Below are 15,786 nucleotides of genomic sequence, written 5' to 3' on the forward strand. Positions count from 1 at the left end.
GCTGAGGGTGAAATCGAGATCCACCCGCAGCTGTTAACCTATTAAATGCCACTGTCAGTCTCTGACAGCAGCATTTAACACGATCGCACCAAAAGCGTGTTACTAATCCCACCCATTGGCACCCGTGTCACATGACCGCGGGTCGCTGATGGGTTGGCATGACAACACGGGACCTGGGGGGAACCCTTGTGGATGTCATAGCTGGATAGCGATGAGAGCCGCCCAGAGTTTGGCGCTCATAGCAACTGAGCATTTCTAATACACAGAGCAGGGCTGAAGCTCTGCTCTGTTTAGCACAAGTGATCTTGCAGCTTCTAGTCTCCCATGGAGATTATTGAATCAAGTGTAAAGTAAAAAGAAAAGTTTTTAAAAATACATAAACTTTTAAATCACCTCCCATTTGCCCCATTCAAAATAAAACTATTTAAAAAATGCCCACATTTGGTATTGCCGAATTCACAAACACCCAATCTGTTATTATATAAAAATAATTAATATGATCAGTAAATGGCGTAATGGGAAAAAAAGTAAAAACGCCAGAATTATGTTTTTTGGTCGCTGTAACAAAACGGGCTATCAAAACATTGTATTGAGCTGTGAGGGTAAAACGCTTATTCAATCGTATAAGAAGACATAACTATTATTATTAGAAAGGAGTCAAATAGCAATTCAATGATGTTACAAAACCATATGACCATACAAATAATGCAGTTTTCTTTTTAACAAAATTTGGAACTTTTTTCACCATTTAAATAAAAAAGAACCTAGACATGTTTGGTGTCTGTGAACTTGTAATGACCTGGAGAATCATAATGGCAGGTCATCTTTAGCATTGGGTGAACATTGTAAAAAAAACAGTTGTGGAATTGCATTTTTTTTTTTGTAATTTCACCACACTTGGAGTTTTTTTCCTGTTTTCCAGTACATTATATGGTAAAACAATGGTGTCATTCAAAAGTACAACTTTTCCCGGAAAAAAACAAGCATTCACATGGCCATATTGGTGGAAAAATAAAAAAAGTTATGGCTCTGGGAAGAAGGGGTGCGAAAAACAGAAATGCAAAAATGGAAAATGGCCCAGGGGTGGAGAGGTTAAAGGAACTTTTGATTTGAGAGAAACTGAGGGCACAACCAGTATATGTTGGGATCACCAACTACAAACCGAAATTGCACACGCATGTGAGACATGTGTATAGTAATCAGGATGACCAATTAGAAAATATCAACCAATCTTTATTGATACAACAGACAGAAGACATGATTTATAAAAAAAAAATTAAAAAGCCAAAGAAGGCTACAAACAACTAACAGTAATGTCCATGCAAATACTAACAACCTTCCTCCAATGTGCTCGCTGAGGTAACCCCCAGAAATGAATCAGTTGTGGAGGAATTGATATACAATGTCCTGGAATAAAGAAACAATCTTCTAATTTGTCCTATTTGTACAAAAAGAATCATAAGAAACAATGTGCAGAGAAGAAAAGAAGCTAGACCAGGATACAGGAGAATCAATGGAAAATTATAAGGCTCAAATAAGTTGACACTACTCAATAAAGATAATGGCACAAATGTGCAAATTGGCATACAATAATGTGCAAATACGCAATGGATGATGTTGCTAAACCAAGATGCACACAACAATAAGAACACAATATAAAATAGAAAAGAGTGAAATGTGCAAGCGCTAAAAGAGACAATCCAAGCAAAGCTATATTTTAACATTTTATAAGATGACTACTTGTATGTGCTGTGAAGGTAAAACGCTTATTCAATAGTATAAGAAGACATAACTATTATTATTAGAAAGGAGTCAAATACAAATTCAATGATGTTACAAAACCGTCTTACCATACAAATGATGCGACTAATGTGTGCTAACATATTGTATCATGAAGACTAATTAAAAATATAAGACAGGTGCTGCTGTACCATGATAAAGTGCTAGTGCTACGGTAGGCAAAAAGCCACAGAGAAAGGAAGTGATGATACCATAAATACCTAAAGAGATGGTCAAGGTATAATCCACTTATATTATTAGATTATGTTCAATGTTGGAATGCCATGAAAGTACCGTACATCCAGAGTAAAAAAAAAAAAAAACTTAATTTGGGGGATGTGGGAGTTTTTTCAGGTTGGTTAAGTCTGAAGAGTCCCATGTATGCGATTCAAGTTTAATCACATGTTGCAGAAGAAATAAGTCAATATAGTGGGAAATCCATACACATCGGACAGTCCTTCCTGCCAATGGGTCAGATTTTGATTTAGAAATGGTTCATACATGATCCTTTATCATCTGGACTGGGACAAATGATGAAGCGCAAACATTGTTAATAATTTAATTATGAATAAATGGGGCTTAGCATTTACTTTTTCCTACTCAGAAACTCAGAAATGTTGAGTTTTTGGATCTGGCCGTCACCAAAGATGTGAATGGTGGGATCTGTACATCCACCCACTTCAAAAACTTTGACGTGAACATCTTTCTTGGACTTTTCCAGTGGGCAGTTCCCTAAATGGATCAAGACTGTGCCCTACAGACAGTACTGGCGTGTACGTAAAAACTGCTAATTATGATGATTTTAAGAGTAAATCACAAGTCTTACAAATAAGATTTAAAAATGAAGGTTACCTTGTGGATGTCCTAAGGAATGCCTATAAACGAACCAGGAAATAACAACACGCGGATTACTTGCTCAGTAAAAAAGGTGACCCTGCAGTTGACAATAGATTCAGACATAGTTTTGTCACTACTTTCAATAATTCTCATGATAAAATTAGGAGGAGCGCCAAGACCATACCGCAACCCTCCTTCTGGCTTCATTATTCAGGTCTTTGTCAAGGCAGTCGGAAAGGGTGGTCGGTGCAGCAGCTATGGGTGGATTTGGCCAAGCCCATTTCCATCGCTGTACCTGCTTCGCACAACTACCTCAGGTGAGCAACATCGGTATCCTGAGGCATTCTCCTCATGATCGATTCACACATGGAGCGCTTTTTGTGTTTTTCTTTGAGGACGGTAAAGGCCTTTAGATCTTCAAACATATTAATGAACTTTAGCTTTTGGGTCATTCTCTTTATAGTTTAATTTAAACTTAGCTAATTTCTATGCTAATCATTCTGTGTACATACAATACTAATAAAATACATCCGGGAAGGGATCAGGATGGGAATTATCTGCCCTAATTTTTCATTTCTCACATATTTATACAGGCTTTATGTTTGCTTGCTCAGGAGATTTCTTGTATGTACTCGAAGAAATGAATACAAATACATTGTTCTGTCTCTCCAGAGCTAATTTAAATACAGTCCAAAACTCAAATCTTAGCAAGGAAATTGCTGTAGATGGTAAACGTATAAAGTATTAAGTAAGCAATTAGATTGTCACCTCTAGTAGGACGTCCTGGGACGAGACGTAGACAATTGATTTTCTCTTCCTCTACCTGCACCATCTTTGCCAAAGGCGCCAAAAGTCCTTTCCACTATGAATGGCTAAATAGCTCACTACATCATCAGAGTACAACTAACATCCTCTTAAGAGGTTACACATAGAATTTCCTTACCATTATTGCACAGACTATAGGGGAACCTATGGCCATAAAGGGATTTTACAGATCTGAGGAGATAATGTAGCCAGTGATTGACTGGTCATTAAGTCTTGCAAGAGGAGTCACTGATGGATCCCATGTGGACAGACATAGTATGTCTTATTCAACGACAGCATAAGACACAACGGGTTATTGTAAAGCTAGTCTGGATTATTCTAGAAATAAAAAAGCAGCTACAAATCTAATTTCTAAGTTTTCTTTCATGCTATTGTTTTAATTTGAAACCCAGTTATGAAATGTTACTCAATATGATCTCTGTTTTTGCATTGATTATTTTATTTTCATCAGCGATAACCTGCTATCATGGCAGTAAAAAAAGCTGCATTCAAAATGCAGGTTTTGCTGTATTATTTGCGGCGGTTTTGCATTTATTGGCTGTATTTTACTTGTTCCGATCACAGGTGTGATTTGTCAACAGTACTAGGTTAATAAAGTTAGTTTCATTCACCAAAAACGCTTCTAAACCTGTATTATTTGTTATTTTGCAGTGTTTTTGTACTTGTTCATTGCTTTCTATGAGTGAAAAAAATGCAGCAAAAATGCTAAAACAGTTGATGTGTGGCAGATTTCAAAAAGTGGGAAAAATAAACCCGAGTGTGCATGAGATTTCTCTAATGTCATCGCCATTGTTGGTACTGTAAAACTCAGCTTCTTATATGAATAAACAAAAAAACCTATTTAAAAATGCTGCAAGTGAACTTAGCCTTGATGTTGTCTCCATTGAACTAGGTATCTCCAAAATCTTTCTTTACAACTCTCATGATACATTCCCATGTGGCATTTCGGGTGTAGTTGCACATATATCTGCAGATTTCTTGCAGAAATGGTGCAGTTAAAGGGAACCTGTCACCAGGTTTACCCCATATGAGATAAGCCCACCATCTTTCAGCGCTCATATACAACATACTAATATGATGTATATTTGCCCCCGATCCAGCCTGCAACGTAAAAAAAACACCTTTCATTATACCCACCTGGGGCGGTCGGGTCCGAGGGGCGGTCAGGTCCGAGGGGCATCCTGGTGCGGTGCCTCCCTTCTTCTGTCCTCCATCTGTGCTTCGTGTGGATGATGCGTGCTATTTCATCCACACAGTGTTCCCCAGCATCGCGCAGGCGTACTTCTCTGCCTTGACTGGAGCATAGCAACGTACTGCAGTTACTCATGTGCCGGGGCTCTTTGACCTTTCCTGGCGCATGCGCACTGCAGAACTTTGCTCTGCCCCAGTCAAGGCAGAGAAGTACGCTAACGCAGGAGTGCGATGCCGGGGAACACTGTGCGGATAACGCTGTACTGTTTATCCACATGAAACACAGAAGGAGGACGGCATCGAAAGAAGATGGGAGGCGCCGGACCAGCAACACCCCTCAGACCCGACCATCTTCCAGGTGAGTATAATAAAAGGTGTTTTCCTTTTGTTACAGGCTGGATTGGGGGTATGTATACATCATATTAGTATGCTGTATATGAGCTCTGAAAGGTGGCGGCCGTATCTCATATGGGGCAAACCTTCTGAAAGGTTACCTTTAAGTCTCACTTTTCTCCCTTTGTCTTGCCATATGATCTAATACACAGTGATATTCCCAGCATACACTGACATGCTGCTGATTTCAAGTTTTGTTACGCTTGTCAATTTTCGCTATGGATATTTTTGCAGCGTTTGCATGAGATTTCTTAAAATCTCATCTACAGTGCTACAACTGTTTTCGCTAGGTAGGAAATGCACTCAACCTTATAGAAAATAAATAAGAGTAAAAGTTTTGGTCTGTGATTTTTAGTACAAAAATAAATGATTTGGCCATTAATGCAGATAATGTGCCATAGTCCATGGGCCTACATCAAGAATGCCAATGAGGAGGGCTCTGAGGGCTCTCTAGGTCTCCGAGAGATCAGTCGCCAAGGAGAGCTAAGGGAGGGAAACAGAAATCAGAACTTTGAAAGCTTATACAGTATGTCTGACAGGATGCAGTGATCCTTTCTATCTCAGAATACAGGAAAAAAATTCCAATTCATTCTTGGGAATGAGGATATCCTACCGTATAGATATATCTCCCTATAGTATTGCACCACCTGTTTTCCAACTGCATCGTCGTCCAAAGCTCTTCTTGCATGTTTCCAATTTCTCCATCACTTTATTTTTGGTGTTTTGATTAAAAGGGAGAAAATAACTCCAAGGCTAGGTTCACAACCATGCAGTGCTCTCTGCTAATCACTATGTTGGGGTTTCTTTTAGAATCCCAGAAAAAAAGTGTATTCCAAGGAAAGCCCCGGAGCCTTCCAATTAAATGAAGCCGACAGTCACTTTGGACCCTCACCGACCTTCATGCTGAAAGTATTCGTCTTTTTCAGACATGTTTTTGTGCATGTCTAAAAAAGTCGAATACTTCAAGACTGATGCCAGACAGTTCCCAAAGTGCTTCATTGAAGTCCATGACTCTGTTGGGTTCCCGTCAGAATTCTGTTTTTCAAAATTCCAAAAGAAATAGCAGCAGAGAGCACTGTATGAGTGTCTACATAGCCTATAATGGTTAAAATAGCATAGAGATGCCTGGCTAGTAATATGTGACTATATCTCGTATGAAAATAAAAATGCATTATGTTTAATGGGCTGTGCTCTGTGACAAAATGGCAGAGACTGTATAATAATGGAATAGGGGAAGATATTAAAAACAATGAATTCTGGATCACAAGGTCCTTTGTATGCAGCGCTGCTCATCCTCGATGGACGCAGCATGCTTAATACATTTTGCAATGAGCATCATAGTAAAGTAAATGATTCCTTGGTTACTTGATGAAAACTTTGTGATTTACCCAGAATGATGAGATTTCGGAGCTCTTATCGCTAGAGGCTTTTTTTGAAAATGTTTTGAAAAACACATTGTGAGAAGCTAAAAATTCTAGGATTAGACAAATGATTGCTTTGTTTGTTTGTTGTGCAGTCAGCAGCGGAATATGTGAAAACTCATCTGCCCGAGGTGCTAAAGCAACATCTACAGGACTTCGAAAGGGATAAAGAGAACAGCGTACTTTCCTACCAGACCATTTTGGAGCAGCAGATTTTGGCAATAGATCGTGAACTTCTGGAAAAGCTTTCAGGGTCCTATGATGAAGCAGGTATGTGCTATTTTTATATACGGTATATATTATAATCTTATCACATGGCCTTGATATTGCCCATAATTCAGGAACCATCAGAATAGCAGAGGTCACACAGATATGGGTATGCAGAATTACCGTAAACATTCCCAATTCTGCCAATTACGTTCTGACGACAGTGATAGTTATCCAATCCTTTGTGCCATTACTGTATTATTTAACCTGTTCATTAATTTTTTTTCCAGAACACTGAATTTAATGTCTATGGTAGCATGTGCTTTTGACAGCTGCATATAAGAATTAGCAGGAGGGGCTGATATCTGACATTTTACATGTATTTTAAGGTTCATGAGAAAGTTAATAATAAAATTACTTGTTTTACATAAGAGCCATATGAATGTAAGATCAATAGAGAAAAAGTGGATAGGCATCATTTCCCCAATACCACATATCACATTGTATTGTAATAAACATCTGAAGATACTTCCAGTGAAAAAATAAAAGCTCCACAGATCCTTATTTGACCTTTTCCCTTAAAGATTACGCACTTGTTCTGCAGACCTTTTCTTTACAGGAAGCACTGCTGCCATAGTTGCAGTAGATTTTCATCCTGGTCAACTCTTTTACAAGCCTACTATCTCACATACTCCTATTGTTCTTTTTCCCCAGCAGCCTATTAGTACACTCCTGTGATAAGGCTACTTTCACACTAGCGTCATTTGACGCACATCACAATGCGTCGTTTTGAAGAAAAAACGCATCCTGCACAGTTGCCTGCAGGATGCGTTTTTTCTCCATAGACTTTCATTAGCGATGCATTGCGACGGATTACCACACGTTGCATCCGTCGTGCGACGGGACAAAAAAACATTGCTTGCAACGTTTTTTTGTCCGTCGGGTCCGCTTTTTCCGACCGCGCATGCGTGGCCGGAACTCCGCCCCCTCCTCCCCGGACCTTACAATGGGGCAGCGGATGCGTTGTAAAACTGCATCCACTGCCCCCGCATGCTTTTACTTCACAGCATGCGTCGGTACGTCGGCCCGACGCACTGCGACGGGCCCGTACCGACGCTAGTGTGAAAGTAGCCTAACCTGCACACCAGCAAAGATAGTGTGATTGAGTCATTGACAAGGCTGCTATAATCACAGGACTTCATTGACGATCATATTCCTTCTACACACATAGACAGTTTGTAATTTCCTATTTGGGTGTAATCAAGTTATTTTAACTATATTACTTTCTCATTCCAATTGCTCCATGGCTGACCTGACGACAGCAGTGGAAAAGTAAAGGGGTTCGAGTTAATGAAGCTAATAAAAAATATACCGTAGTCATTATTTACATTTTACCTTATATTTTATTTTAGAAACTTGAATTCACAGAATCCTTAGACGTCTTAAGTGTCTCTTCTCTTAATAGAGATGTAAATAATTGACAGCACTTGTTTGGTGGGAGTTCGCTTATCAAGCTATATGTAGATCAATATCCTGTAGCACAACCACTCATTCTGAGTCTGGCCATCTATGGTCACCATTAGTATCTATTCATCAGGAATTGCTTTTATAATTAATTTAGTAAATCTCTATTTTAATTGGTGCAGAACTGCTGAATAGCAGCTTTCAGCAATTTTATACCATTTGTTTCTTGATTTTGCAGCATGAATGCATTTAGACATAGTCAAGTTTCAGACATAAGCTGTCAAAAATACTTAGAAAAAGACAGAAAACCACTGAAACTTGGCTCTGTAAAATAGGCGAAAAATATGATTTTTCTTTTCCAATTTCAGAAAGTTGCTTCTCATTAGCAGAAGAATTGAATGTAACTATATGGCAGCCAGGGAAGTTAGAGATGGCAGTTCTGTGGTGAACTTCGATTCCGCCGAGGCTTGAACACATAACAACAGTCTGCGATTTACTCTGGATTTTCTTATGTATAAGAATATTGCATTTTTAATGTGTGAATCCAGAGTGTAGCCAATTGCTCAGAGACTGAATATATCCCCCATAGGTATTTTATCCCACATTCAACAAATGCACAGAATCACAACAGACAGATGAGATTAATAGAAATCAAAAGCCACATAAAATAGATAGAAACTAGTAAATTTTGTGTTAAAGGATGAACAGACTTGCTAGATGAATGGAGAATAGATTACTGTGATGTCTGCTTCTGGTCTTCTTCAGAGATGTAGCGACTCGTGTTCTAAAAGAATGAAAAATTCCTAACGGCAGCACTGGAAATGGCAATGGAGCTCGGCTAACAAGGCATTGGTGGAGATGAAAAGTAGAACATTGTTCAAATGGGAGACGAAATCTATTGAAATTTCTTTTATATGTTGTTCTTGGGGAAAAAATAGAAATTTGGGGATGTTACTTATCCTGGGCTACCTAATCACATATATTTCTGGTTCTGTGAGAACAAGGAAGACTCTTCTGGCCTACTTTTTCCTGATTGAGACAGCCTAGGCACCTGCTCATTTTGATTCTACCAGTCTTCTATATAAACTTTCATTCTCTTGCCTTACATATAAAGAGGATGTATGTAAACGATTATAACACCAACAAATGGAGGATCATAACGCTACTCACATTGATATGGTACAAAAGAAGCAGTCTATATTCTACTTCTTCTAGCAGTACCAGCTTTGACATAGTTGCCAAGAGTCTACTGTAGACAACTACTTAAGCTGGTTTCACATTTGCGTTTGAGTCCGCAGCGTATCATCCGCAACCGCAAAACACATGCAAAAACACATGCAAATGCCTGATAACGCAGCGTTTTTTATCCGCATCAACTTACGCCTGATGGCGAAAAAATTGCAGCGTTTGTATGCGTTTTTACATGAGTTTGTGCTTTTTATGTGCATGCGTTTGATATTTCCAGGAGACGTCCCCAGCATCTGCGCTGTAAGTTTGATGGGCAGCACAACTGCGCATGCCCGAAAAAAAAAAAAACTTACAGCGCAGGCGCCGGGGACGCTAATGAAGGAAGAGGAGGCGGCGCCCGGCGCGCAGAGGCACCAAGTGATGGCTGTGGCGCGTCTCTATTAGGGCGGAAAGACCTGCCCCTGGGACCATTTCAAGGTATGAGGGACAAAATTCATAAACGATTATTTCAGCAGTGCCAGGAACAAGAACTAAAAGAGCCACCTTGTCAGAATGCAGCATTAGTGCTTCACAAGGTGGCTCTTTTAGTTACAAACGCCTGGGGTGGTGGTGACAGGTTCCCTTTCAGGTTTATTCATATCTCCCCCCTCTTTGTTTTGTTATGTTAATGGTACTTACCTGTTGGTGGATTGGTTCTTCTAGTCCTCAGGCGACAGGCAGAAATGAGCAACAGGAGTGTGATTAGTCAACAGATTTCGGCGCCAAGGAGAAGAACTTCTGAAGCACTGCATTCCTGTCAGATGAAGTTACAACAGCCGGGATCTTAGTTACAGCTGCCCGCCCTCCCTAAGTTAACGTTGTCGCAGTATTTATTAGATGGTGCTGGCCCAGCTTTCTGGGTGGAGACTGGATGGTTTTAGGGTACGTGTCCACGTTCAGTATTACATCCAGATTAGCTGCGGATTCAACGCTGCGTACAACCGCAGCGTTCAATCCGCAGCATCCAGATGTTGCAGCATAGTGGAGGGAATTTTATGAAATCCCATCTCCACTATGCGTGCGAACACGCACCCGGCGGCCCTGCGTTTCTGGACATGCGGCACGTCTTTTTAGAACGCAGCATGTCTGTTTACCTTGCGGCAACGCTCCGTCACCACAAGGTAAATCACAGGACCCTATGTGTAGGGTGCGGAGATTACTGATGTGTGCAATGAACACATCCGCAATCATCGTGCGTACAGAAGGGGGCGGCGCTTTGGGCGGAGCGGGTTTTCCTGGCCCAGCATCGTTATGATTGGTTTTAGATCTTATTCAGGAATACCTGGGTGAAACAACTATTTTTCAACTTTTTCTCACTAGAAATATAGGAAGGAAACAGCATGGCCAACAACTACCTGACAAATGTATTAAATGTCAAGCCAGAAAGTGACACAAAAGGCGGCACAAATATATGGTTGCTGTGTCACAGACTTTATTTTCTGGCTTGAAAAACAGACAAAAATACACCGATTTACAGACATTTTGCATGTAATGCCAGTCTTAAATCTTTCTCTTTTATATTTTTAGGCGTTCATTGCCATTGTGGGGGACCTTTTGTTGACCTTTCAGACTGGGTTCCCATATGCGACTCAGATTATTCACAGATTTCAGTATGGCTATATATTTAGGGAAAAAATATAAAAGATGAATCCATTCATTGCCGTCACTTTCTCAAACAGAGCTGTGGGAAGGCAGAGGGATTTCACTTTCTGTGGTAGTATATGGAAAACAAAGGCCTATTGCCTGGATAACTAATCAGGACGCTGTCCTCAGGTGATTGGGGGCTGTCAGTCCGCTGTGTGCCTGGCACTTCAATCACATCAGTTATTGTTTAGTACTAGAGCAGTAAATGATGCCATCTCTTTTCCTAATTCATGTGTGAATGTCAGAGCAAAATGTGTCCCAATCATGGGAAAGCAGGCACCAAAACTCCCCCGCCTCTAACCACCTTCCCCACTTACCAAAAAGAGGACACGAAACACATGGTGTGAAGATAAAAGGCCGCGGTATTTATTAATGGTTGCTCAAAATTAAATATTTTCAACCAATAAATGTTTAACCAAATATTAAATATATTAAACCAATAAATAACAATACAATTCATTACTCCATAGACAATAAAACCATCCAGTCTCCACCCAGAAAGCTGGGCGAGCACCATCTAATAAATACCGCGAAGACGTTAACTTAGGGAGGGCGGCAGTGGTAATTAAGATCCCGGCTGCTGTAACTTCATCTGACAGGAATGCAGTACTTCAGAAGTTCTTCTCCTTGGCGCCGAAATCTGTTAACCAATCAAACTCCTGTTGCTCATTTCTGCCTGTCACCTGAGGACTAGAAGAACCAATCACCAACAGGCAAGTACCATTAACATAACAAATCAAAGAGATATGAATAAACCTTAAACATTGAGAGGGAACATACCAAAACTGAACTCTAATACAATTAGCCTACAGAAAACATGGGGGAGCTGGTGCCGCAATCCTATGAAGCCCCCATGCTATTTGCTCTAGAGGGCGGGCTTGTACATTCCAGATGTCACAATGAATTCCTACGTATAAAAGAATCCCAATATATATATATATATATATATATATATATATATATATATATATATATATATATATATATATATATATATATAATCTGTGTGTAGCCCTTTTTTTTTAAGTAGCCAACATGTGTGATGTTGGTTATGTGTTATCCTGCACCTTCCGCTGCTGCTTCTGTCATCGTGCACTACCATATTCACCCTGCGGGCGGAGCTGGTGATAGAAGAGATGTCAAACCTAGAAACTCTGGACAGCCAATAAGTTAAGATGGCTGGGATCTGCAGTGTCCAGTCTGGCAGCGTGGGAGTATGTGCTGTCCAGCTGGAGTTGTCCGTGCCTTGCTTCAGCCAATTGGACAGCACCACACCTTACTTAAGCTTCCAGCTTACTCATGGAAGCTGCAAGATATAGCTTTGTGCTCCACTGGTTAACATCTGTGGTTTCTATTCTTGCACAGTATTAGTGTTTTCCAGTTTTGACCTTGGCTTGTTTATTGGCGTTTCTCCTGTCTGTCGATTTTGTACCTTTGCTGCCCTGTTGATCACTCCTGCCAGCCTGCCCCACCGTGCAGCAGATTATTCCATGGGTCCAGCCCAGAGGCCCCTTTTTAAGTGCAGATCCCCCTTTTTTAAGTGCAGATCCCTTTACAGGGGATAAAGGGTGAAGGCCAAGGCAAATCCTGAGATCTGGTAAGCGGAGTGGCTTGCACTAAGGCTGTCCATGGTAGCGATATTCGAGCAGCCAGAGCCCATTACAGCATCTTACAGGTCCAGCAAAGAGGATGGGATTTATTGAAATCTCTTGAAACTGCATTATTTTTTCTCAGAGTAAACTGACATGCGGTGTGTGTTTCAAATGTCAATGTCTCTTATGGGTACATCAACTTTTATGTGTGGAGTTTTCCACAAAGAATTGCATTAGATGCTATAATAATACCGTAAATAATAATAATAAAAATGTTCAGAATTCACAGACAAAAAAAAGCAAATGCCTTTTACTGCGTCACAAAAACTATCAATATTAGATGAATGGCGTGGTCTGGCATCTGATGCCCCTGTTGATAAGTAGATTGAGGGAGCTATCAATTTTAAAGGACTGGAAAACTCTTTCAATGGTGTAGAAAACAATAATTATTATTTGTCTTGGTAAATGGGTTTTTCACTTTGACAATATCGTTAGAAGGCTTCTCCAGCAATATGTAGATCACAAGACGTCCTTCTTCAGACTCCTAGTGATCAGATGTATATGTGGGTAATCCAGAAGCAAGCGCTAGATATTGCCACAGTTCCACTATACAGTAGGTAAAAAGTAGCATTACAATGGTACAATTAAAAACAGAGGGAAGTAGGGCTGGGGCAAAGGACAAGTGGAAGTAGGCACTTGCCTAAAGCGCCATTTGCCCTCCAAATGTAAGAGATTTGTCGAATATTTATGGATGTGCAAAGTGTTTGCAGAGACGACATTTCCTTTATTCTAATGCCTTTGACTTGTTAGACGAATCCGGTGCTACCATTGTAACATGACCTAATATACAAGTGACATCTATTGCACTAACTTTGGGGGTGATTTTGGAGACTTTGCCTTTTGCGCCAAAGAGCTTGGCCTTCCATTGGAGAGAATGTATTACTACCGGCTCTCTGTGGATCATCAACTAACAACCTAAATTTTCTTAATTCAGTGACAGATAATTTTTTTTTGTTTTTGGCAAACAAAGTAAGAGATTGTGCTTTTCTACTGTCTTTGTAGTCAACTTATTTCAGACTTTTTGGCAACGTCCTTTTTTGTGACAATTAAGAATTGGAAAACGAACAGTCTAAATAGTGTTGGCTAGCTGGAGGGCTTAAAACAATCCTTCATGCCTACTCCAATAGAATTTAAAGGAGCGTGTCTGCTTGTAAGTAAAATTAAAGTTAAGAACTTGTTCCGAAGAGTAGCAACAGAAGAGTCATTGATTTAACAAATGATTTTATCCCGATGACAGTTACACCAGCCATTGTTCTACAAAGAGAAGTGCAGGGAAGTATTTGTTTTTCTCACAAATCTACATTAAAATGGATTGCAGATGAAAAAAAGCTCAATATAATTATGTGAATATCGACAGGGCATAAAGGCAGTTTATGTGCAATTGATTTTTCTCAAGGTTTTCCGCAGCTCATACCGTTTTGAGCACTAGGAATCCTTGGCACAAACTCTGCAGTTCCTTCCTGCTCTCTTATATGAGCTCAGCTTTGCCCAGCATTTTGAAATTGACATATGGAACGTCTTAAAATGCCGTTGAATAGAGGCAATGAAATGTCACGAAGACACATTTTCCTGGCTGTCTTTCATCTCTTTTAATTTCAGAGCCATAGGAAGGATTGTTACTGCCATGCAATTTCTAAGGAAAAAATCACCAGTGGCAAAATAAAAATAGCATCTTTTTCCCTGACGGCGACATAAGTTTCCGGCAAAGGTCTGGCATTTCTTTGGAAATTTTATATATACAGGTGCATCTCACAAAGTTAGAATATCATCAAAAAAGTTAAATTATTTCAGTTCTTCAATACAAAAAGTGAAACTCATATATTAGATAGTCATTACAAACAGAGTGATCTATTTCAAGTGTTCATTTATGTTAATGTTGACGATTATAGCTTACAGCCAAAGAAAACCTAAAAGTCATTATCTCAGTAAATTAGAATACTTTATAACACCAGCTTGAAAAAATGATTTTAAAATCTGAAATGTTGGCTTACGGATATGTATATTCAATAAATGCACTCAATACTTGGTCAGGACTCCATTGGCATCAATTCCTGCTTCAATGCGACGTGACATGGAGACGATCAGTCTGTTGCACTGCTGAGATGTTATGGAAGCCCAGGTTGCTTTAATAGAAGCATTCAGCTCATCAGCATTGTGGGGTCTGGTGTGTCTCATCTTCCTCTTTACAATACCCCATAGATTCTCTATGGGGTTAAGGTCAGGCGAGTTTGCTGGCCAATTAAGCACAGTGATACTGTTGTTTTTAAACCAGGTATTGGTACTTTGGCAGTGTAGACAGATGCCAAGTCCTGCTGGAGAATGACATTTCCAACTCCAAAAAGCTTTTCGGCAGAGGGAAGCATGAAGTGCTCTAACATTTCCTGGTAGATGGCTGCGCTGACTTTGGTCTTGATAAAACACAGTGTACCTACACCAGCAGATGACATGGCTTCCCAAACCATCACTGATTATGGAAGCTTCACACTAAACCTTAAGCAGCTTGGATTGTCTGTCTCTCCACTCTTCCTCCAGACTCTGGGACCTTGATTTCCAAGGTCTAGTGTGGCTTCAATGGTAGTTTCGGGAGCCATGTCATTTGCTGGTGTAGGTCCACTGTGTTTTATCAAGACCAAAGTCAGCGCAGCCATCTACCAGGAAATTTTACAGCACTTCATGCTTCCCCCTCCCAACAAGCTTTTTGAAGATGGAAATTTCATTCTCCAGCAGGACTTGGCACCTGTCTGCACTGCCAAAAGTACCAATACCTGGATTAGAAACAACAGTATCACTGTGCTTGATTGGCAAACAAACTCGCTGCTTTGAAGGCTGCTCTCAAAGCAACTTTGGCTTCCATAACACCTCAGCAGTGCCACAGGCTGATCGCCTCCATGCCACGCTGCATTTATGCAGTAATTGATGCCAAAGGAGCCCCAATCAAGTATTGAGTGCATTACTGAACATGCATTTCAGTAGGCCAACATTTCAGATTTTAAAATCATTTTTTCAAGCTGATGTTATAAAGTATTCTAATTTACTGAGATAATGACTTTTGGGTTTTCATTGGCTGTAAGCCATAATCATCAACATTAACAGAAATAAACACTTGAAATTGATCACTCTGTAATGACTCTATATAATATATGAGA

At 40.0% G+C, this 15,786-nt stretch overlaps 1 protein-coding gene across 1 annotated transcript in view; it reads left to right on the top strand.

Moving 5' to 3' along the window:
• The window catches only part of PPM1L (protein phosphatase, Mg2+/Mn2+ dependent 1L), a 290,444-nt gene that overhangs the window by 226,204 nt on the left and 48,454 nt on the right, over nt 1-15,786 (top strand). The window contains exon 2 of the mRNA XM_069727408.1: nt 6,542-6,716. Within this exon, the coding sequence (XP_069583509.1) occupies nt 6,542-6,716 (175 nt within the window). The remainder of the gene's footprint in view (nt 1-6,541; nt 6,717-15,786) is intronic.

This window comes from Ranitomeya imitator, chromosome 5, assembly GCF_032444005.1.
Source record: "Ranitomeya imitator isolate aRanImi1 chromosome 5, aRanImi1.pri, whole genome shotgun sequence".
In the NCBI taxonomy this organism is placed as follows: Eukaryota; Metazoa; Chordata; class Amphibia; order Anura; family Dendrobatidae; genus Ranitomeya; species Ranitomeya imitator.